The sequence below is a fragment of the Nelumbo lutea genome, chromosome 7 (assembly GCF_056320005.1).
Source record: "Nelumbo lutea isolate HS-2025 chromosome 7, American lotus-T2T, whole genome shotgun sequence".
NCBI lineage: Eukaryota > Viridiplantae > Streptophyta > Magnoliopsida > Proteales > Nelumbonaceae > Nelumbo > Nelumbo lutea.
In genome coordinates this window covers 1,897,371-1,920,167 of record NC_142690.1, presented here as the reverse complement: position 1 = coordinate 1,920,167, position 22,797 = coordinate 1,897,371, and the positions used below count along the sequence as shown (strand labels likewise).

The 22,797-nt window shown below is 39.0% G+C and overlaps 1 protein-coding gene across 5 annotated transcripts; it reads left to right on the top strand.

The window, feature by feature from the left end:
- Positions 1-1,739: 1,739 nt before the first annotated feature.
- PSF1 (partner of SLD five 1) lies at positions 1,740-14,928 on the top strand. 5 transcript variants are annotated; one of them, XM_088954704.1, is made up of 11 exons: positions 1,826-2,102; positions 2,189-2,321; positions 2,393-2,451; positions 2,637-2,819; positions 3,918-3,995; positions 7,396-7,497; positions 9,159-9,226; positions 9,975-10,088; positions 10,197-10,359; positions 14,223-14,369; positions 14,557-14,928. In XM_088954704.1, the coding sequence occupies exons 6-11, from the start codon at positions 7,423-7,425 to the stop codon at positions 14,584-14,586; spliced, it is 597 nt and encodes a 198-aa protein (XP_088810830.1). In that variant the 5' UTR covers positions 1,826-2,102; positions 2,189-2,321; positions 2,393-2,451; positions 2,637-2,819; positions 3,918-3,995; positions 7,396-7,422; the 3' UTR covers positions 14,587-14,928. The 5 variants fall into 5 exon arrangements, with proteins under 5 accessions (XP_088810827.1, XP_088810830.1, XP_088810828.1 ...); XM_088954702.1 differs by lacking the exon at positions 3,918-3,995; XM_088954703.1 differs by lacking the exon at positions 3,918-3,995 and having other exon boundaries at positions 2,549-2,819.
- The last annotated feature ends 7,869 nt before the right edge of the window (positions 14,929-22,797 follow it).

The following is a 22,797-nucleotide window of genomic DNA, read 5'->3' as shown; positions in this document are numbered from 1 at the left end:
TGAAACTTCCGCTCCACCTCATCCTTGGCAGTCATCAACTGTTCCCTCTTTGCCACCACTTTGGCCTTGAGCTTCTTGCGGCGCTTGTACTCTCCAGGAGCCACCTCGACAGCGGCCTCCCGGCTGGCCCGCTCCTTGGCCAATTGATGCCTTAGTTGCTTGACCTCCTCTTATGATGATCAGAGCTGCTGCAAACAAGAGCTCCACCTTATCGCACAAGCCGATGGTGCAGGAAGACGTCTACAAAGACACAAAAAATCTTCATTAGTTGGAAATACCTAAGTCAAAGGACTCTAGCATCAAGCAAATGAAGATAAAAGCTTACCTTGGCCAATCTATCAAGCAAGGTATCCCGCTCCTTGGCCAATTGATGCCTTAGCTACTCGACCTCCTCTTATGATGATCAAAGTTGCTGCAACAAGACCTCCACCTTATTGCACAAGTCGACAGCGCAAGAAGACGTTTGCAAAGACACAAAAAATCTTCATTAGTTGGAAAAACAAAGTCAAAGGAGTCTAGCATCAAGCAAATGAAGATCAAAACTTACCTCGGCTAATTTATCAAGCAAGATATCTCAAGTGCCCTAGATGGAGACCTGGGTCCAGGATTGTTGGTCCCCCCACCGGGAGCATCCCCATCACCAAGGCTTGGCCAACGCAAGGGTTGCTGAGGGTTGTGTGGCTAGTGGTATGTCGTCGTAGGGGTCGGACGAGTGAGGCCTTGATTGGCGGGACCTCCAGCAACATCTTTAGGTCGACAATCCTTCATCAGCAACCTCTTTGCCCTTTGATCTTGAGGGGCATTTGCCGACTGCTTGGGAGTGGCTACACTCCTCCTCTTGGCCTCGACTGGTCCCTTTGCATAAGGCAACTCCTTCTCGGTAGGCCTCTTCGAAGGCCCTTTAGTCGAGCCCTTTTTGGATTTCGCCCTAGCCACTTGCATGAGATGATCCTTCAATCCACCGTCCATTTATGCAACAAGGAAAGACTATGTTAGAAGAAAGCCAATAAAGCAGTTGCCACACAGTTGCCAAGAAGAGTCCTCAGTAACTGAGGTCAATGCCTCCACGTAATTGCATGACACTCTCTTCGATTGAAGTTGGTGTCTCTGCCTAATGCGCCTTTCGACGCCTCCACATAGCTACGTAGTACTATCTTCAGCCATGTTCGAGGTCTCCCCTCAATGCATCATTTGACCTTGCCCACTACAACCGTGAGAGTGTGGGGTAAGTGACATAGGTGTACTTGGCAAGCCTCGAATCGTGCCATGTGACATCGAACAAATGGAATCTTGACCACACATCTCTAACTACCTCCAACCACGAAAGTCAATTATAAAAGGGGATGTTCATTTCAAGGTAAAGACATATTGCTTATACTTACTTTATTGCATTCAGAATCTCAAGAAATCTATCGATAGTTATTAAGCATTAAGCTATAAGTCCTTGGTCCAACCCCTCATTGTTATTTGGCTAACTTGACCTAGAATAACACCCACGACCTCTGATATATATTCTTCTCCAACTTATAAGTCGGATCCGTCGGCCTCGGACACCAACTAAATTCGCTTGTTGCCTTCGGCCCCAACTTTGGCAGCAACGATCATTGACGCCGCTCTCTCCTCAAATATCCGTATTTCCTTCTTCCTTCGATCCTCTTGGCTTATTAAACCATTGGGTACATCTCGAGACAAGCAAATAATGGCCGTTAGATATAAGGCTAGACAGAGTGTTACTAATAGGATAATCACTGACCTATGCTGGTACAGTATATGTATCATACACTATATCAAAACAGAAAAAGCACCATAAAAAAGCATTTTGATGTATTACAGATTTACAGGTGAAAACGATGCCGGTATTCCTCCAGAAAACACCTCACTGGAGGCTGAGGTATACAGAATAGAAACCGGCTAAAATTTTTCGAGGGAAAAGAAAGCGGGTGGGTTTGAAAGTTATACGTCATACACTTATACCCTATTTCGTAACGAATAAAAAAGAAACCGAAAATTCCCGCCCGCCATCCACACCACACCAAGCGAGATCTCAAGTTGCAACGCTGACGTTCACATCCCACCTCTCCAAATCTTGGATCGTTGTTCTGGTAAGCAGCAAATCAACCATCTTTCATGTCTACAAATAAAAGCTCTTCTCCTCATCTATCTTCTCCCTCTCCCCCCCAATATGCAGTCTCTGCGATTGCTGCCGTTTGAGACGATAGTTGGAAGCTCTTATCCTTCATCGCGCCTCTCTACCTCCGCGTCTCCGACCCACATGTCGCCGGCGGACAGCGGAAGTCAGAGGCATTGCTGATTGCTATAATGTATGACCTGTTTCTTATATTTTTACAACATATTTGACAATCCCTAACAAAAATGCTAACTGTTTTTTTAGTTCCTATCCTTTCTGTTGCTATTTATCAACGTTGGCTGCAATTCGAATGATATTTCGAGGTGAGCTATTCGTGCATTTCTATCCAATTCTCATCGTGCCTCGTTCAGAAGTTTCGGCCATATTTGGTTCGCTGACAAGGGGCTCATTCTTACTCAGAAACGAAACGACCAAGAATGGATATCATAATAACGTTTCGGTACAAAATTCTTGCCATGTGCCTAATTCTTTCTGGAATGAAAAACAGGTTCATGGCAGAAAATTCGACGTAACTTGCAGCACGAAAAATAATCTTGCCGCAATCTGCCGAGCTCATTCTTCCTTCATCTCTCGTCTTAGATTCTCTTTCTCTCTCTCTGGTTAATCGTACTTCACTGTGGTTTCTCTCTCTGTTAGGGCTATTCGTTAGAGTTTGTATTATCTCCTACCGGTAAGAACTCTAGCTCTCGCTCTCCCTTATCCATCTCTCTCTCACGCACACACAGCTAGGGCTAATCGCAGGTATCGGGTTTGTGTGTTAATGTTCGTTATGCTTGATTTGATATTTGATAGTATCAAATTTCTTTTAAGTAAAAAAGAAAAAAAGTGTTTTTTCTTTTACGACTTCAGGGTGTTTTTGACGAAACCATTGCAAGCAAAACTTAGAAGGTAGCCGTTTGAATGATTTTTGGTAGCACAAAAACAAGAAAACTTAACTTAGCACTGGCTACCCCGTTTGAGGCTAGTCGATGAAGTAAAAGTAAATTAATTGCGTCAAATTGCAGATATGGAAGAAGATGCAGAAGATATGCATTTTTTTTTTGTATGATTAGTTGCCTCAAGGCTTCCGGAAAGGAATTTGGCATGCCTCGATATTTTCTCTGAAATTTTCTTTATCTCTTTCAAATAAGCTAATATCTTATTATTCTAATCTCATGGACTGTTTGTTGTCTCTCACTGAGATCCTTGGTTTATGCTAAATTCCTACATGCCCAGTTGATAAAAATTGGATCAAGTAGTAATACTTTTCTGGGTAACCATTACATGGATCTCTATTTCAAATTAGGCACTATTAATGATGCTGTGCAAGTGTTTGATGAAATGAAATACCCAGCAAGAATTATATTATGTTGAAGGTTTCATTAAATATGGGCATCTTGAGACTTGGGAGGCATGTGGTTTCTTTGGTATTACGTCTGAGAGAGATGTTATTAGCCGCTCAATGATTTCGGGCTATGTTGCAAATGGACTGGATAATTCTGTATGAAGTTTTCAGGGAAATGCAAAGGGTTGGTGTAGGACCTGGTGCATTTACATTCTCACTTGTGATGCCCTTTGTTTGGTCTGGCTCATCATGGTAAGCAGATTCATGGGTGTGTTATTAGATGGTTGGTGGTTCGAGTTCATTCAAAGCATTGATTGGAAATTCTTTGATTGATATGTATGGGAAGTTCACTCTTGTTAGTTATGCTTTCAATGCATTTATTTCAGTGAAAGAATTTGATATTATTTCTTGGAATTCCTTTATTTTTGGGGTTATAAAAATCAGGTTATGGAGATTGGGCATTGGATCAGTTTTGATTGATGAGATCTGCTGGATTTTCCAGACCATTTCACAACGTGAATGGTGATTACCACTTGTTCCAACTTCCAACTTGTTAGATTTGGAAAAGGATTGGAGTATTCACTTTGGGTTTTTGAAGTACCTAGATGGGTTTCCTCACTTTGCAATTCCATGATCTTACATCTTAGGTTATGCAAGACATGGGCTTGAACCTTTGAATTTTACTTAAAAAAGGGTGTTTTGTTTATATATGTCCTAGATTGTTCCTTTTCTTTTCATTAAAAAGTTGTATGTATGCATGGATTCATGGACCATATTTGTATAAAATAATGGCTTGTAGTTCTTTTATGAGGTTATGGATTGAGGTGAACATCTATATGTGTGTGTGTGTGTTTAAAAATTTAGGTATATGCTTTTTCTTGGATTTTATATTTCCTTTTCTTTTTTGTATAGTCGTATATTCCATTTGCTGATAGTATCCTATTAGCTTTTTGTTATCTAATGAAAGAGGCACACCTCCCTCATTGTCAATATTATGTTGGATTAAAATTCTCTGACCAAGGCATTGTTTTTAGGGTCCAATCCAACTCAATTTTCCCAAGGGGTGCAACTTGGGTGGGCTTGGGTTGGGGTTTTGTCAAAATTTGAATGGACCCAACTCAAAGCCCAAACTTGAAGTAGTGTAAAATGTTAACTTAGGCCAATATGAGTTGTGCCCCTAATTTTCCTCTTTTGTGTTTTTTTTTTATAATTTTCCTTTAGTTATTGATAAAAATAAAATAAAATTTCTTTTAGTTAGTTTTAAAGAGTTATAGGTGCTAATTGCTTCCTTTGAATTCTCTTTTATATTTTTCTCTATGCAACCAAATGCAAAAGCTTTCTTGGTTTCTTGTTTTTATTACTTTTTCAGATATTCTGTTATTGTGTCCTTGTTGATGCAAACCATGCAAGTTCCTCTTTTAGATGTGGCATTAGTGCTCTATTTCCATTATTTAATAAGTTATGGACCATCCACTTCATGCAGATTTCATGTCTTGAGAGGGGACCTCACTCTATTCTCCTAAAAGGCCCGAACTTCAAGGGCTGTACTGTCTGGGTGTGGGGAATGAATCATAATATCCAGTTGATGATGTTCTGACCCCTTAGCAGCTATTCATCATACCAAGCTCCCAAGTTAGCTTTCAGGCCATTGCCGGTGTTCCTACACCAAACAGCAAGCATCTAATTTCAAGAACTTCTTAAGAATCTGTTTTGTGATGGGTCAGGGCAACGTCCTCACATGACATTGGAGGCTGTCCAAAATCAGTGGAATAAGACTTTTTGAAAAATTTCATTGGAATAAACAATGATTCAGGAGAGGAGCTCTTTGCACAAAAACCATTACTAGAATTTCATGGAAGCTACACTCTTCAGCTGAAGGGTCTTACTATTTGACATCAATCTTGGAGATATTATCTTCCAATCAAATAGTGTTCCTTAAAGAAATATAGTCTCCGTTGTTCATCTAAGGATGATGAACAAAATCTAGGGAGGATGTACTCCAACCTTTCTATAGGCCCCAACTCAATTAAGCCTTGTCCCAACTATATGTGATTGTTATATAAATCCTGATCCTTTATTCCGCTCTGTTCGGTGTCATATCCATTGTTAATTTATGTGCCTCAAGTATTTTCAACTGGAACCATGAGTGTTTTCAGTGGCATGTCCATTGTAATTTCTGTTTCTGCTTCTAATTGCAATCATTTGAGAGCTCAGGATGAGATTATAAAGAATCACTATAGTTTACTTTCACAGCATTAGAAATTTGATATTTAGGTGCAGAAAGATTATTAGGCATAGTGATAAAATCTTGTCTGGAAACATACAACAGAAAACATTAGTATGAATGTGAAAGAGCATATAAACTACAAAGTGAAAAGAAGGAATTCCAATTTTCTTAGAAGGGAGACAAATACCTTGCATGCTATTATGGCCATTGGAAAGTGCAAAAAAGAAGACATTCCAGTTAACTTCTGCTGCATTTTATTTTCCTATAGTACAGTGTAGAACTATGTGGTTTCATAGGTAGTCCAATCAAACTTCAATGAATTGAAGAAAGAGAAACCCTAGTTTTTGTTGGAGCTTTTGAGTATTTGACATGTAAGGATTTGCTTCTTTTCTTTTCGTTTTTTTTTTTTATAATTTTTCTTTCTTGTTTTTTTCTGTAGGTGGTCCAGCTAGGTGGACAACCAAAACTTTGAGTTGTGTTCGTGGCTCATGCTTCTGCTGCTGTTTTCTATTCTTTGTTTTTTTTTTGCCCCTGGGATTGGCAACTTGCCTGTGCTACTGTTATTGGAGTCTTCCCAAACACCTAGCTTTGCTGGCGGAGCCAGGACTTATTTTGGGGGTGGGGAAAATTATATTAATAATTTAAGCAGGGATTGTGGGGAACTTTGAGGTAGGGGGGGGCAGATTATATTGGTTATGTACTCTAGACCTATTGGCCAAGGTGAAACAACTAAATCTAAACTCCTAGCTGTACTCCAAGGGTTAAAAGGTGGGAAATATTTGAACTAAAGTGTTATAGTGGTGGAAGGGGATTCTTGTGTAATTATCAGATAGCTGAAGAACAGTCCTGGAACTTGGAGCATAGGAATGCATTGAAAGAACTGCAGTCTGGCCACATAACTGAAATCTTCCTCTGCTTGGATGTAATGTCAGCCAATAGCATAACTGCAGTCTGGCCACAGTTAATAAAATGAACCAGTTACCAGTAAAAAAATCTAAGCTGAATCTATCATTAATCATTAATGGCATGTAATTCTATGAAATTCAACAGTTTATTGGAACCAAAACATTTGAGTGCTTAATTTCTCATGTACTAGATAAAATCAATGGTTTTGATATTTTTTTAGTTATAAAAAATCTAGATCATGTAATTTCTCATTGGACAGTTAGAAGAATTTATTAATTGTTAAGTAAACATTATACAAGATAATAGTTATGTCATGGTTGTGGTGGCTAGGCGATAAGATGTTTGTTTATGGGGTCCAGCTTATGCCTTGCCTTGGTGTTTTTATATGGAAGGCATGCCAATTTTGGTTATAGTGCAGCTAAACTATATCATATTGTGTAAAAAAGGTAAAAGGGCATTATAAAACCTATGTTTCAATTAGAGGGCCATGAAATGGGTTTAGAGCAAACCCTGATTTCAATGGGATAGAGGGATATTTCATTATTAATTCTCTTTCATGTTAAATCTTTTTTATGCTTTTTTTTGCTGCTTAATACTTCAACTAGGGGAGCAGGTTGACTAATAAAAAAGCTAGGGAAACAAGCTAAAACTAATCTTGTTTTTACTCGGTGGCAAGGCATTTCTTTGTTGCTTAGCCTTTCTTTGGTGGCTTTTACAACTATGATTTATCATAATATTGTTTTCCTGAACTAATTTTCATTTTTTACTGTGTTGGTTCATTGTTTGTAGTAAGAAGGTTAACCTTTTGAATAAAGGATGTATGGAAAGGGGGCATCTCAACTGTTGAAAGAACTCTCCTCCAGTGAACCTGGGCAACTCAAGAATTTTAATGTAAGTCTGTACTTTTCTTGTTTAATATTATGCCTTTAACCTAGCTAAATGCTAAATTGTTATTTTACCTACTTCTGCCTTTAAGTATGATATCAAGAAAATTTCATGACTGGCCCCTAAAGTTTTTGTGTTAAAGCAATTGGAAGTGTATTTTAAGTTTTAGAAGTAAGTTTTTGTTCTATTGGATAATGAAAATCTCCTGCAAGAATACTGACTATTTTCTTGGCGATTGGCTTTGGGATTATTCTGACATGTCAAGAAGAAAAAGCTTTTTTACCATTAACTTGCAAAAGGACTTTTCTAAGCTTTTTTCCCTTTAATTCTTATTTGGGTAGTGATGTTGGACATAAATAATTAGAGTGAAAGAAATATTGATAGGTGACCATGAAACTTTGATTAATTATAGAAAGAATCTGAGTATGGTACAAGCACGTATACTATAGAGCTAGCACTGCTGTTTGTTCCCCATGTTTTTGTATATGTTGATACTAGTTGGTTACCCCCAATACAGATTTTCCCTGTTGACCACTTGTCTAGAAATTTTTGAAAAATTTCCTTGATATCCACCCAGAAGAAGACCTTGTTCCTTGCAGGGAAAGATCATATACAACATGTCCAGAGTTTGGACTTCATACAACCGGAGTCAGACCTTGATTCAAGCCTTTGGGGGTTTGAATAGCTCTTCACTTCTCTTTTCTTCCTAGGTAGGTAGGAGTTAGGGATTCATTCTTCTTGCATTTCTTGAGTCTAGATTCTAGACTCCCTTTTCTTCCACTTGATCATACCAAGACATAGAAAATACATGAAAAAACAATATAATAGACTAAATATATAAAATTTCTAAAGCAGAAAAGCATGAAACAAAAATAAAAGCAATATAATAGATCAAACACATTGCATATAAACAACAGAAATATATAGGTAAGAGTAAAACAATGAGGCATAAAAGAGCTCTCTTTTTGTGTGGGTTGTAGTAGAGATTCTCTTGACTTCATTTGAAACACCTCTGTCTTTTCCTCTCCATCTGAGAAATTGTTATCATGGTTATAGCATTCATACCTAATATTGAATGATAGTTATGTTATTCTTTCCTTTTTTTAGTGCTTTTCAACTTATGAATCTTCAGTCTTTTATTTAGTTTTCCTGAATGTCTTTAATATTAAGGCCCTGTTCTCTTTTTGGGAAGTTACTTATGCGGGTAAATGCACTTAACTGGGTAAGTGTTTCCTGGGAAATATTTATCCGGGTAAGTGCATTTACCCATGTTCTTTTATTCCCCAAATAAATAAGAAAATGACTGTTTTAGCCATAAATATTAAAGTTACTTACCCAAATAAATAAGAAAAGGGACAAATTTGTCCCATCCAAGTGTTGGCAACTTTCCCCCAGGTGGGAAAGTTACTTACCCACCTGAGTAAGTGATACCCAGGGAAAGTACATTTTCCATGACATAAATCTTAAAAAAGAACATGGGTATCCTGGTCAATGTGAACCAAAATCCCATTGACCAACTTTCCCCCCTCTCAAAATCCAAAGATGAATGGGCCCTAAGGAGGGATAGGGACAGGATCCCTTGGGCCTTCTCTTGGCTATCCCATCTTGTAGTTTCCCTATCTCAATATTTTGTTAATTGTTTTGCATTTTTTTTTGTGATAATACAGACTGATATATTTGAAGAAGTGATCAAAGAATGTGATACACATCACCTTGCACTTCAATCATTGATGAGGTACATCCAATCTTTGTTGATGTGTTTTTTTTTCTTGAATTTTGTTCTTGGTTTTCTCAATCATGGAGGCATGTTGTTTTCCGCTATTTGTTCTTTGGGACATTTACACACTAAATCCCTTGCAAGTTTCTCATTCCTAGTTTGCTTAAAATGGGAAGTCATTCCATGATATTCCTATGGTAGGCTTTTGTCATTTGCAAGTTGTAACCTTAGCAAAAATTTAGCTAATAGTTTCTACTAAAAATTTGGGTAGGAAAAAATGCTATTCTATTTGTGACCAACTGGAAACATCTTTGGATTATATGTTCTTTATATCCTTGCTTAGGACTAGACACTTTTGATCTTTTTCATGCATTCATTTTCTTGGAATGTTTACAATGTGCTTTTTTCATTCAACCATTCAACCTTTCGATGATGGGAATGCTTTAGAGAGTTGAGACTTGAGACATAGTATTATTGATGCTTAAAAGTTGGTTTGGGCTATGAATGATATGGGAGTGGTGGACTTTGTAACATCTGTCTAAGGCTATACTGGTTGAGCTCCATAAATGTTGCAGTTCTTTGAAATCAAGGGAAAGCGGGTGTACTTTCTGAACTTCTAGTTGTTTCTTTTTTGATTTCCAAGGCATGTCATTTGACTAATTTGTTAGAAGCTATTGGATGAGTGCATTGTTCTGTATCCCTACCTTTAATTTTTTGCACATCTAATAATATCTTTCATGCATGTTACTGTGATATGTTATAACAGAAAAATCCAGGAAGAAGGATTGGACATTCAGACAACAAGAAATGCTGACCACTTTGGTGCTGTTATACACCACCTTTCTTTAATGCGCAATAAGCGTTGCCTCATGGCCTATGTGTAATTTGCTATACTATCATATAAACTGTTTTTGTTTGTTTTGCATAATTTGATATCTAATATTAATGCTTTGCTTAGCTTTTCACTTTTGATTTTGTATGTATATAGATATCACCGTGCAGAAATCATCCAGAGCCTGAGGTGGAAGGTGGGACCTGTGCTCCCAGAAGAAATTCAGGAAAAACTCAAATATTCCGAGGAAGAGTATTTCAGGAATCACTCAGCAGCTCTGATGGAATATATTTCTGAGCTAGATCTTGATTTGACTGTGGTACCTCTCTATCTAAGTAGTATCCATTTATCTTGTGTGTCTTATTTGTGTTAATGCACATGCATTTGAGGGTTTCTGTTTTTGCATTGTGGGCTTTTGAAGCATCAATGGTGTTTCTTGCCATATGAAATGGTGAACTCCATTTCCAGATTGTTCAGTTGATCAGGACTTGGTTAACAGTGGGCATCAACCAAAACACCTAAATGTTTACAGCTAAAATAGGCCTAAGAAGGCTAATAGCCTGGATGACCCCCCAGCACAGAACTACATATTAGAGGAGAACCCAAAAACAAGGCTTCCAAAAGGTGTTATTGGCTTAATAACATATCCTTGTGAAAGTAAACCATAAAGCAGGAAATGAAAGAAAATTAAGTTATGGGCTAGGGTGGGGTTGTAACTTCATTTTCTTTTCAATGAACAGGGGTAGTCAGCACTATCGCTTTTTTTCTTTGCATTTTGCTAACCAAAATTCTGTATATGGTACAAGTTCCTTTTTCAGCACTAAAGTATCTTTTATTGTTTCTTGTCGGGGGGGGGGGGGGGATCAAGTTTGCCAGATGACAAGTAGCCAGCATATCCTTACTCATTACATTACATTCAACTTCAGAAGAAATGATCCCTGTTTACCACTTGTTTCTCCATTGGATCAGCCAACCATTTTCTGATCTTTGTGCCTAATAGAAGGTGGTTCACATTTCACTTGCCAAGAAACTTATTTCCTTCATGATATCTCTGTGTAGCCACAGTCCTTGTTTGTTGCACCTAATCCAGCTCACTACCACCTTTAAGTCCCCTTCCACCACTACATTCCTCTAGTTTAGTGATCTTCCACTCCCAAGCCATGTAGTACCACTAGCAACTCAGCTTTTATGTGATATCCATACTCTTAACAGTCCAGAATGCATGGCGAGAATGGTCCCATGTTCTTTTCTAAAATCCCACCTATGCCTGATGGTCCTGGGTTTCCTGTACTACAGCCATCAATTGGAACAACATTTTTTGGGAGACTCCATTGGCTGGGGATTGGTGTAAACCCAACCTGATTGAATCAGAAACATATGGGTCTATCAGCTCCGTGCTGTTTGTACCGGCTTCCCTGTATCTTTCGGGATGCAAAGTTGTTCTTTTGCACAATTAATACAATTCATTGTTACCGATTACAAAAAAACGTTTAGGTTAAATACATCTGATTATTATACATGATTGATTTGTCATTGAACCCTAATTAATAATCTCTCCTTTACCCTGAAGTTTTTTTTAGAAAAAAATAAAGTTAGGCTTAAGACCTTCCACCAAGGTCAGTGGCACTAGATCATAACCTCGTGTGCGCATGGCCAAGGCTCTTGTGTGTCCTTTCGGGTCCATGGGAGATGTCACTCATGTGCCAAAGGGAGGCTATGCTGATGTTGATGTGCTAGGCAACTGCTGGGCCTTTGAACACACCCATGCACTTGGACAACAGGGTAACTCGATCAGTTTAGACATGGGGCTGGCAAGGTGTAGGGGCATGCTTAGGCCAAACTCACAGTCCTACATGCAAAACTTCTGCTTTCTGGTCCATGCATTGTCCCCATGAGGAACCCTAGCAACCACATAGCCATTAACTAGGACTGCCCTGCAACTGCAAGGGATGTTGGGTCTTGAGAGTGCCAAGGTCAGGCACCCAAGGTTGACCACCCCTCAAAGAGGACATTAAGCATTTAGTGATCTCCCAGGAAGAAACATCATTTTTGCCAAAAATCATATTGAGTAAAGTTACAATAATGCTACTCAACACAGCCCACCAAGCGTAGAGGTGTAAAATGGGCCGTGCGCCTGTGCGGGCCCGTGCCATGCTGCGGGCTTGGGCCGGGTGGGCTTGGGTTGTGTGCTGAGCTAGGCCAGGCCTTGGGAGTGGGCCAAATTGGCCAAACTGTTTTTTTTTTTTTTACATTTTTTATTTTTTTTTTCTTTGCCAAGTAAAACTAAAATATTTAACTTTGGGAACTATTTGAAAAAAATAAGAAATCTAACAAATAAATGAAAAACATACTTAACCAAAAGAAGTCAAAGAGACAAAGACTCAAAGTGAATAACAAATTGGAAGAAAAATATGAATTTTATTTCATTTAAATTTGAATGATACAAAGCATACAGTGGTTGGATGAATGAAATATGAAAATTGGAAAATGGAATAAATTAATAAAATAAAAAATAAAATATAGATACAAATTGAAAATGAAAAAAATATGTTATTAAAAATATCAAATAAATTAAAACAAAAGTTACAATAATTTGAAAATTGCTATACAACTATCGAGTATGCAAAAAATATTTTCATCATTTTCTCCTATTGTTCTTGACTTTGATAATCTTCTTAAGGTGAAACATTAGGTGTAGTGTCATGCCCTCCTTTGGGGATCCCCCAAAATACATAAATACCCCCTATATAGTTGTTGGGGGTATTTCTGGAAAAAACCCATTTATCGGGCGAGCCGAGCGCGTCTTGCTACGTGCCCATGGGCCATGCTATGCTGGCTGGTGGACCTAGAACCCTAGGCCCAGCATGGCCTAGACTATCATGCTGGGCCTGGCACAACCTGTGTGCAGTTGTGCTGGCCCAAATTCGGGCCGGGTTGTGTCGGGCCACGGGCGGCACAGCCCAATTTACACCTCCTAACCAAGTGTAGGTAGACTAAGTCTGCGTTATGACCATGATTTTATATATATATATATATATATATATATATATATATATATATATATATATATATATGGGCCGGGTTGTGTCGGGCCACGGGCGGCACGACCCGATTTACACCTCCTAACCAAGTGTAGGTAGACTAAGTCTGCGTTATGACCATGATATATATATATTAACTATCAGTGGGTGTGATGTCTATCGAGAATTCTTTTGAATTGCTCGACTTTCACACTTTCTCCTAGTAGTCTTTCTCCATTAAGGATTGGTGTAACTAATAATTATTTCAATAAGGAAACTGAAAGTTGTTCTGGTAATTTGTTTTATTTTATTTTTTAATCATATTACTCTAGTGATCTAATGTTAGGTTCTCGAATTATTCTTTTCATTAGTTCTTGATTTCTAGTTTAAATTTTGAATCTTAACCTGACATATTGATTGATTTTTGGCTCTGTTACTTTATGACAACCTAACGGTGTATGTGCGGTCCTCTGCATCAGATTCCAATCTTTCTGAATATATGTTTTTGCCCTAGAGCAGCACTTAATTTCCTGGATTATTTTTTAGAATGAGCTGTACCAAGGAAATAATTTTTCAAGTGGTTGTGAACTCAGCATATTAAAGGCATACATGAATGCGTACCCATTTGGCATTTTTGGGGTGTGACGTGAACCCATTCTGGGTATTTTGGGTCATTTGGACCTGTTCTTGGTTGCTAGTTCGTCTACATCTCTATTGAGACAGCATTCCATAACTGTCCCGTCTGAACAGCAAGGCTTGAACATGTTTGTTTCTGCCTTTGTACTTATCTTTGTTCATATCAATGAACTTTCCAAGCATGGATGTTCAGAACTAAGAAAAAATTTTAAAGATGAAAGGCAGAAAGTACCACTTTCAAAGAATGGCCGAGCTTGGTTTAGAATTGATTCTATTGAATATGCTGCTGCATTTACGATCCTCCCATCCTCCACCCCTAAACCCCCACACTTTTTTTTTTTTGATAAATAATCCCCACACTTAACAAAAAGGGGGAAAAGCAAACAAAAAAAAAAAAAATGATTTCCATCTATTTGTGATCAGCACTCTTCAGATTTTTCTCTTGCATTTGTTGGCATCCTGCCAAGTGCCTATGGCCTTGAAGCTAACTTTTCCTAATTAAAGAGTATTCCCATACATTTACCAGGATATGGTTCCGCCAAAAGATCCTTACATCCAAGTCAGGGTCCTTGATGATATTGGATTTGCCCTGGTTAGTGATCAGTCACTCAATCTCACTCTCCACTCAATGCATTTTCTTAAGCGAACAGATGCAGAACAGTACATCTCACAGGTGATTAATTGATTATCAGATCTCAAACCCTTGATTCATTAGAACTATGGCAGTTTGGGGCACCCTTTCGAAACATATGAATGGGGTCAACAAGTTATACTTGTCAGCCCTTCAACCGAACAGATGGGGTTCTCGTTATTGCTTTTTAATTTTCTAACATCTTCATTTTGTTTTTCATGATTGGTAGGGCTTGATGGAGGAGCTCTCGGGATCGTAAACCTGAGCGATTAGTTCAGAACTTCAAAATTTGGAGCCAGGGTTGGCTGAGACCTGCTTTAGTACCTGGTAATCTAGTATGGTAACTTGGGAGCAACTGAGCGAAACATGGGCGCCAAGTCTTTGCCAGTCAACTAAAAACTCGTGCCACGATTTGACTGGTCGGCAACGGTTGTTGCAGGATCCACAGCTCAAATTCTCGAATGCTTCGTAGCCTTATTTTGTGGTTACATATTTGAAAGAAAAGAATCTTCCTCTTATCTAATCGAGTAGTGTTGTAGCGATGGATTTTCATTTGACAAGGTCCTAATTGAAATTAGGGAAGCAACAATTTATATCTAAATCTAAAATTATACTTGCTGGGACTTGATTGTCCATGGACGTTCTATACATTTGGCTCGTCAAGAAAACAAGAATGTGAATGGGAGAAATTTCCTAGAAAAGTACTGCCTCCACTGGTTGGTCCTGTCAACCTCAAGGCACTATGTTATGGGTGACACTTTTGACCTTACCTGGCCTATACCCGCCCCAATGGAATTTGGAATTTATCCTCAAATCCAACCCCACCATCAATACAGCCTTTCAGCTGTGAATTGGAAACATTTCCAAACTTGGTTCTACAAGAATCATAATTTTTTTTCTTCACAAATTTGGTTCTCACACCATCCTTGTAACTTTTTTAGCATGCATTGGAAACATCTGGTATGACGATGTTTCCCATGCATGGCTGCAAATTTTGTAAGGTGGGCCAGTTTTGTGAGAACAAAATCTGATCTCATACTTGTATGATTTTATTCGTGGTGAGATATTCCTAATGCATGGAGCCTTTTATCATTTTATCATTTTTTTTTGGAAAAACACTTAGGATGAGATGGGTTTGAGACTACTACAACCTTACGGGTATAGATAGAATACAGTATTTGGCTAAATGTAACCTTTCCTAATATAAGCCATGTGAGCTTACAATATATTGAATTTAATAATATTTTGAATCTTACGTAATGTGTTTGCTGAAGGTGGGGTGGGTTTTGCATTTTCATATGTAGGAAGAAAGGGTTTGGATTCTAAAAATCCAACCTACTGCAGGTTTTGAGAAGAGTATGGATTGAGAGATAAAAAGAGTAGAATTTATAAAACCCTCTTCAAGCCCGCCCAGTTGCCATTCCGGACTCGATTGATTAACCTTGTAAACTGCAGGATGCAAGCAAGCAGTACGACGAGGCAGCAGGTCCCCAAGGGGTTTTGACCATGTAAAAAATTAAGCATCTATTGAATTATCCATTTTGTTCAAAACAAAGGAATTGGACTGTACCTCATCATTATCATATCGGGAGCAAGTGGCCTATAAATTCACACTTTGGGACGGAGTGGTTCAAAATTGAGATTTGATTTCTAAGTCAACAAGAGATACCATTTAGATTCGTCAACCTCGAGTCATACAAGGTCTATACTTCCATAGTCCAGACCCGTCTATTTATTAGGCTTGCCATTGCATAAGCTCAATAATCTTTATATTTTCTCTTCTCCATTTGCAGGATTGTTTCTCTTTAGTAGTTCACACAACTACTTGATCAGGTGAACCATAAACTTGGGGCAATTTGAACGCGACCAATTTAATCAAAAAACAAAACGAGAACTATATAACAACGATGGGCCTTAAATATTAAATTAAAGTAAAAAAAAAAAGATTCATTTGCCTTGGAGAATGTATCCTTATTTTCTTTTGTTTTTTTGTTTTTTTTATTTTTTTTTGTTTTTTTTTTAATTTTAAACACATTGACCATAAGGCATCAACCCAACCACTTTCAAAGAGTGGTGTCTCGGTTGATATGTTAGCTGGGAAGTCCCAGCAGAGACACAGATTCAAATCCCGCTAGCCTATTACAACCTACGTTGAAAAGTTACCGTGTTAAGTACCAAAAGAAAAAAAAAAAAACACTCTAAGAATAGGAAGTTGGCCTGGAACCAGCCTTGCCTAGTTTCAACTAATAATTTTAGAAGGGTGGCTACTGCAGGATCTGCTGCTGCCAAAGGGATCCCCTAGGCGGTAGATTTCTCTTGGAGTGAAATCCAATCTGCCATACGAGAAAAGAGAAACTGTTAAGAGCTAACAAGTACACAATAACTAGAAACTTACGCTCGGTTTGGAAGGAGTACAAATACAAATATGTAGAGTGCAAATGCATACAAAATAGTACAAAATATAGGGTTTTGCACTCTACATATTTGTATTTGTACTCCTTAGTACAAATACATACAAAATACAAGGTTTTGCACTCTAAATATTTGTATTTGTACTCCTTCCAAAGTGAGCCTTAAGATCAAAATAAAATGAAATGCATGCATCGAGCTTCTCTTAGGGATGGACAAATGGGCCATTGGGAGGAGTTGGTAACCAAGGCTCTGGAATAAAATATCTTGCATAGCATAGAAAGTAGAAACCTGAAAAGAAATAGCATGTGTATTAAGTGTAAAATGGAGGAACCACCTAAGGTCATAACTGCTGCTAGGACGAGCACTCACACATGAACTTTGCTGCAAAACAATTCAAGGATGCAATTCTAAAACATAAGCCACACCCATTCTTAACCGCAAGTTTTTTGTGCATGTCATCTAAGCCATGCTATCACATGGCACATCAGAATAGTGTAGCTTAATCTAACAGTTACATAGACATGAAACCTGAAATACAACATCAGGAAACTTGTAATGAGGAATTAAAGGCTGTTGCGGTATAGTGACTTCTGTTCCTGAGTGGGGTTTTTGTGTGTAGGGTGTGGGTGGGAGGGTGTAGAACTCTTTACCAGTTAACTCTTTTGCATCTTTTGTATGTGAAATTTTTACCAAATCACTTTTAAGCTTGACTATGTAGTAAAAAGTAAGGCTGCAAGTCAGGTTGCTTAACTTGAATTTCAACTGCATCAGGCTCAGATTAGGGTTCAGGCCAATAGAAAACTTAATAAATTCCCAACCCAATCTGATTGAAGTTGGATCCCTAGTAAAAACAAAGGGAAAATCCATTCATTAAAATTTGGTATGCCTCCACTTAACCATTCATGTTTTTGAACCCATAAAATTTATATAGGAAACCCAAATAGTAGCTAGGAATTTGCAAGGCATGTTTGAGGACTACAGACTGAGACATGATCAGGAAACATGATTGAAATCGGTTATCAAGGCACAAATCCTTCTTAGAGAAAGATCCAGTTTGCTTGAACAAAGGTAAAACAAAGTGTGAAATTCTATGTGCAACAATAGTAGAATACTAAAAATTAGGAAAATCAGAAGTGAACAATAAAGCAAACCAGGAACAAAATACAGTGAAAGGGAAAAAAGGAAAAAAACTATATTAAAATTAAAAAAAAAAAACTATATTAAAGTCACTATTTTGCATGCAAAAAATAATAAAAAAAAAGAAAAACACCAATCAATGCTCTAAGTGCAACTAGGAATTAAAAATTAGAAGCAAATACTCAAGATAACAACTTGACTATTGATTTCCATCTGGGGCAGACAGACTGAAGTATATACTTGGACAGTGACTTCCTGTAGAGTTGAAAAGAGGAAGAGAAAAGGATTTGCTTGGTAGAGTGGAAAGCAGTATGTACGCTGAAAGAATAGGGAAGAGTTGGAACGCAGCCTATAAGAATTATGGAAAAAAGAAACTCTCCTAGGCAAATAGATTTACATTGCAAGGAAGAAATTTAGAAGCTTATGAAGAGGGGAAGAAAACGAACTCTTAGTAGTGTGGATGGAAATTACAAGTAGTAGTGGGGAATTATCAATTATGGGATGAATGTATAGGAGGGAACAAACAGGCAACATTGCCAAAGGATTTCAGGATGCTGGTACCTTTCTGGGTTCTGGAATTTGCAAGGTATCTTTGAAATTTAAAAGATCAAAGGGTTTTGAGGAGAGAAAAAGAAAGAAAGAAAGAAAGAAGAAGGAAAGAAAGAAAAGAAAGAATAAAATAATAAAGTTTTTTTTTTCTATTCTCTCTCTCTCTCTCTAATTAAATAAAACAGAAACTCCATCTTGCTTTTTTTTTCTATTTTTACTTTCTATCTTGAATATTTATCATATAAAGTTAATAACCTTCTTTAGCTGCTAATTAATATGAATTTGCTCTATTAAATACTTATTATAGTAGTATTATTTTTGAAAATAATGAAATTAATACATGTAAAAGATTTGTATCTTTAAGATGTGATGATTTGCCACATTTTTAGAGGAAATTTAATGTTCTTAATAAAGAGAATTGCTATTTTTTCAATTAACATACATGCTGAATGGTATATAAAACTAGGAAACTAGCCAAGTTTTTTATATTATAAAACTTTCATCGCCTAGGCGACTAGGCGACTAGGCACCCCAATGTCGCCTAGAATCACTTAGACGCCTTGAAAACTATGAGTACAAATACAAATATGTACAGTGCAAATACATACAAAATAATACAAAATACAAGATTTTGCACTTTACATATTTGCATTTATACTCCTTCCAAACTGAGCCTAAAAGAAATTTGGTGTAAGTTTGAATGGTCAGGGGGATGGAGGGCGACAAAGGCTTCAGGTTGGTCAGGGTCTGGAGACAAACAGTCGAGGTTGAAGCTAAGAAGTTCCTCTTCAAAAAATGGAGGAATGCTGATCAGTGGTCTCTGAAGGTAAGAGAGGAGAAAAAAGCCATGGCATTTTTTGATGGAAATGCAGTTCTTTGGCTGAAGGGCTTCATTGAGGGAGTAATTTACTCTGTTAGATGGATTGGCCGGAAAAGTCAATTGGTGCTAGCAAGGAAGATATTTGATGTTATATTGAAATGGAATAGAAGCGGTTGGTTCTTACAGGTGACAGAATCTTTCAGAAGAGGAAGGAAACAGCTGATTTGCTTACCAAAGGGGAAGGAAGACGTTCATTGGCAGGTGCTTGCATACAGATTACAAGGTTTCCTGCTTCTCATTGAAAAAGGAAGGATGAAAGACCGGTACAGGTGCTGGAAGAGGCTAAAGAAATCTTGGATTTGAAGGATAATGATATGACCCAGAAATTTGACACGCAGTTCACAGACTTACAGCAGCATTCACACACTCGAACATCAACAAAAGAAACTAGTATTCATTCAGAAGAAAACATTAACAGTTGGTCGGTTCTTCGAGAGACCGCCGGCTCTCCCAAACACTCACAATATTCTTTACTCAAAGAAAACATACCACCCCCATCCCCCAAAGCCCCTTCTTATACTCTACTGATAGCATAACTGACTCCCTCTATAAATTCCCAGCTGGCCTAGTTATAAATGCCCAAAAACTCTTCTTATTCATAACTGACATAGCTATAAATGCCCCAAGACTCTCCTTATTCCCTCCAGCTATAATTGCCCTCATGTGATTAATTGTTCAATTATTTCCCCCCCTTAGCTGATTGTTGACCTTTCCTCTTCCTGGCATTAATTGGGGCCTATCATTACCCGCCGCCCAAAGTCTAACCTTGTCCTCAAGGTTAAAATGAGGAAACTGGTCTCGAAGTCAAAAGGCTCCCAAGAATCTTCAAAATCAGGCAGGGCCAGCCAATGAATAAGAACTCCCAAACCAGTAGCTCCAGGCATAGTGGATGGACGCACACCGCATACTGATACGTCCCTGCACAGGCCAAGCAACAGCATCGCCCAATGCACAGATGGTGTGTCTGCTTTGTCACCTCTTGAAGCATGTCTATTTCCTCCAGTTTCGTGTTTCCAACCTTCAGCCCTCTCCATGATCCTCCACAGCCATCCTGTCCCCTCCCTACATGGTGTGTACTGCCCCCAACTTTCAGGCTTGTAGAAGTAAGAGAGCCTAGCAATCGCATCCACAATATCAGCTGACTCATCCATCACAATTACAGCAGCTGTCCCTAAACCCGTTTGGACAGCCTGGAGTGCATCAAAATCCATCAACACATCATCGCATATGTGCTTTGGAATCAGTGGAACAGAACCCCCTGGTATCACTGCAAGCAAATTATCCCATCCACCTCTAACTCCTCCACAGTGCCTCTCTATCAGCTCCTTCAATGGAATACTCGTCTCCTCTTCATTTGTACAAGAGTTATTTACTTGGCCTGAGACACAGAATAGCTTTGTCTCAGAACTGTTCTTCCTGCCAAAACTAGAAAACCATTCAGGACCACACCTTAACATGGTGGGGGAAACAGCCACAGTTTCAACATTTGTAACAGTTGTTGGACCTCCATACAGCCCTGCCTTAGCTGGAAAAGGAGGCTTCAACCTTGGTTTTCCTTGTTTTCCTTCAAGGCTTTCCAACAATGCCATCTCTTCTCCACAAATGTAAGCATCATCCCCATAGTGGATATAAACATCAAAATCATATCCAGGTGGAAAACCCCTGTTATGTCCCTCATGTTGTAAGTTACGTATCATAGCATGCAAAGAAACCTGAGAAGAACAAAGAGAAGGATCACCTTGTAATTTCACCCGGACACCTCCCAAATTGAGCTTCATAGACATGTTGCCCCAATTCATCACCGAGTCCCCGAGGAATGCTAACCAAGGAAAACCAAGAATGACATCCGTAGAGCCCAACTTTAAAGGAAAGAAATCAGCAATGACATCCAATTCGGGTAAGTTGAGGCAAACCTGACGGCAGACTCCGGAAGTTCTCACCTCCTCACCATTTCCCATCTGAACTCCAAATTCGTGTGTAGGGGTGCGGGGTAATTTCAATTCTTCCGCTAAAGTTTTGAAGATAAAATTGTGGAATGCACCCGAGTCTACCAATATGACCACCTCACGTGACAAAATGCGTCCACGTACCTTAAGGGAATTTGCCGCACACAACCCAACAAGAGACGAAACACAAAGCGCGGCTGATTCTGGAGCCGGAGCAATTTCAGTGTCCCCGGAAGTGCAGTCCAAATTAGATGCATCAGAAGTAATTTCCTCCACATCATCTTGAACCCATAAAACCTGAAGTGATTTCTGAGCACAACGGTGTCCCGGGCTGTATTTCTCGTCGCAATGGAAGCATAGACCTTTTGCACGTTTTTGCTGCATCTCTTTATCGGTCATCTTTTTGAAAGCAGGAGGTGGGGGCCTTAACAATAGGGGCTGATGAAGAAGAAGAAGGGATTGCGGCACGTGCAGGTTGGATGACAGCAGGAGTAGTCACTTGCGAAACCCATGAGTTAAAGTGGGTTCCAGAGAGGGACGTTGTGGGCCCACGAGGAAATGAACCTGATTGATAAGCCCATAAGGCCTGATTCTTCTCCTCAATTTTTTGGGCTGCAACCATTTTTCTGATCAGCCCAACGGGTTCCATCTGTTGGAGTTCGGCATGGATATTTGGGCGCAACCCATTAACAAAGGCTGCTTCAAGGACTGATTCTAGCAGGTCACGTAAGGGAGCGGAGAGCACCTCGAATTGGCGACGATATTCCTTAACAGTAGAAGACTGATGTAACAAGAAGAGTTGCTCCTATAAATTACCTTCCTGAGTCAATCGAAAATGTTCAAGGAGGAGTTCCTTGAATTCTGCCCAACTCCAAAAAGGTCGCCGACCATCCTCCCAATAATACCACGCCAAAGCATCACCCTCTAAACAGACCACGACCACCCACAGTCGTTCCACCGGAAGCAAGCCATTAATCTCAAAATAGTGCTCCGTGGGAAAAAGCCAGTCGTCTGGATTTTCCCCATCAAAAATAGGCAACTCCAACTTCCGAGGAAGTGGATCAGAAGTATGTTCCGGCACTGACATTGAAGAAGACGTCGGGAAAGCCGCACTCTTCCCTTTGTCAGCTGCACGACTTGATGCGGCTACAGGAGGAGCAATGTCAGTTGTAGACAAAGGAGCTGAAAAGGTCTGTTGCTGAAGCAACAGATCAAAACGTCTTACCAGGTCTTGAACGCCTCCTTCCAGGGATGAGATCTTCAAAAGTCCTGCTGCTATCTTTTCTGGATCAAGTCGTTGAATCTCATCACATAAGCCATCCACTTCAGAATGCAGAGAAGTCAAGCGTTCTTCGAAACCCTCCACTTGCGATGCCACTTCCTTAGCTGTCACCATGGTCGGGGAAAGACGCGCTCTGATACCACTGATATGACCCAGAAATTTGACACGCAGTTCACAGACTTACAACAACATTCACACACTCGAACATCAACAAAAGAAACTAGTATTCATTCAGCAGAAAACATTAACAGTTGGTCGGTTCTT

Excerpts from the sequence above, each read along its gene's own strand:
- PSF1 (XM_088954701.1), top strand. The coding sequence starts at position 7,423 with ATGTATGGAAAGGGGGCATCTCAACTGTTGAAAGAACTCTCCTCCAGT. Across the intron at positions 9,227-9,974 it reads GCACTTCAATCATTGATGAG|AAAAATCCAGGAAGAAGGAT; the intron begins GTACATCCAATC and ends ATGTTATAACAG. Across the intron at positions 10,360-14,222 it reads TAGATCTTGATTTGACTGTG|GATATGGTTCCGCCAAAAGA; the intron begins GTACCTCTCTAT and ends TACATTTACCAG.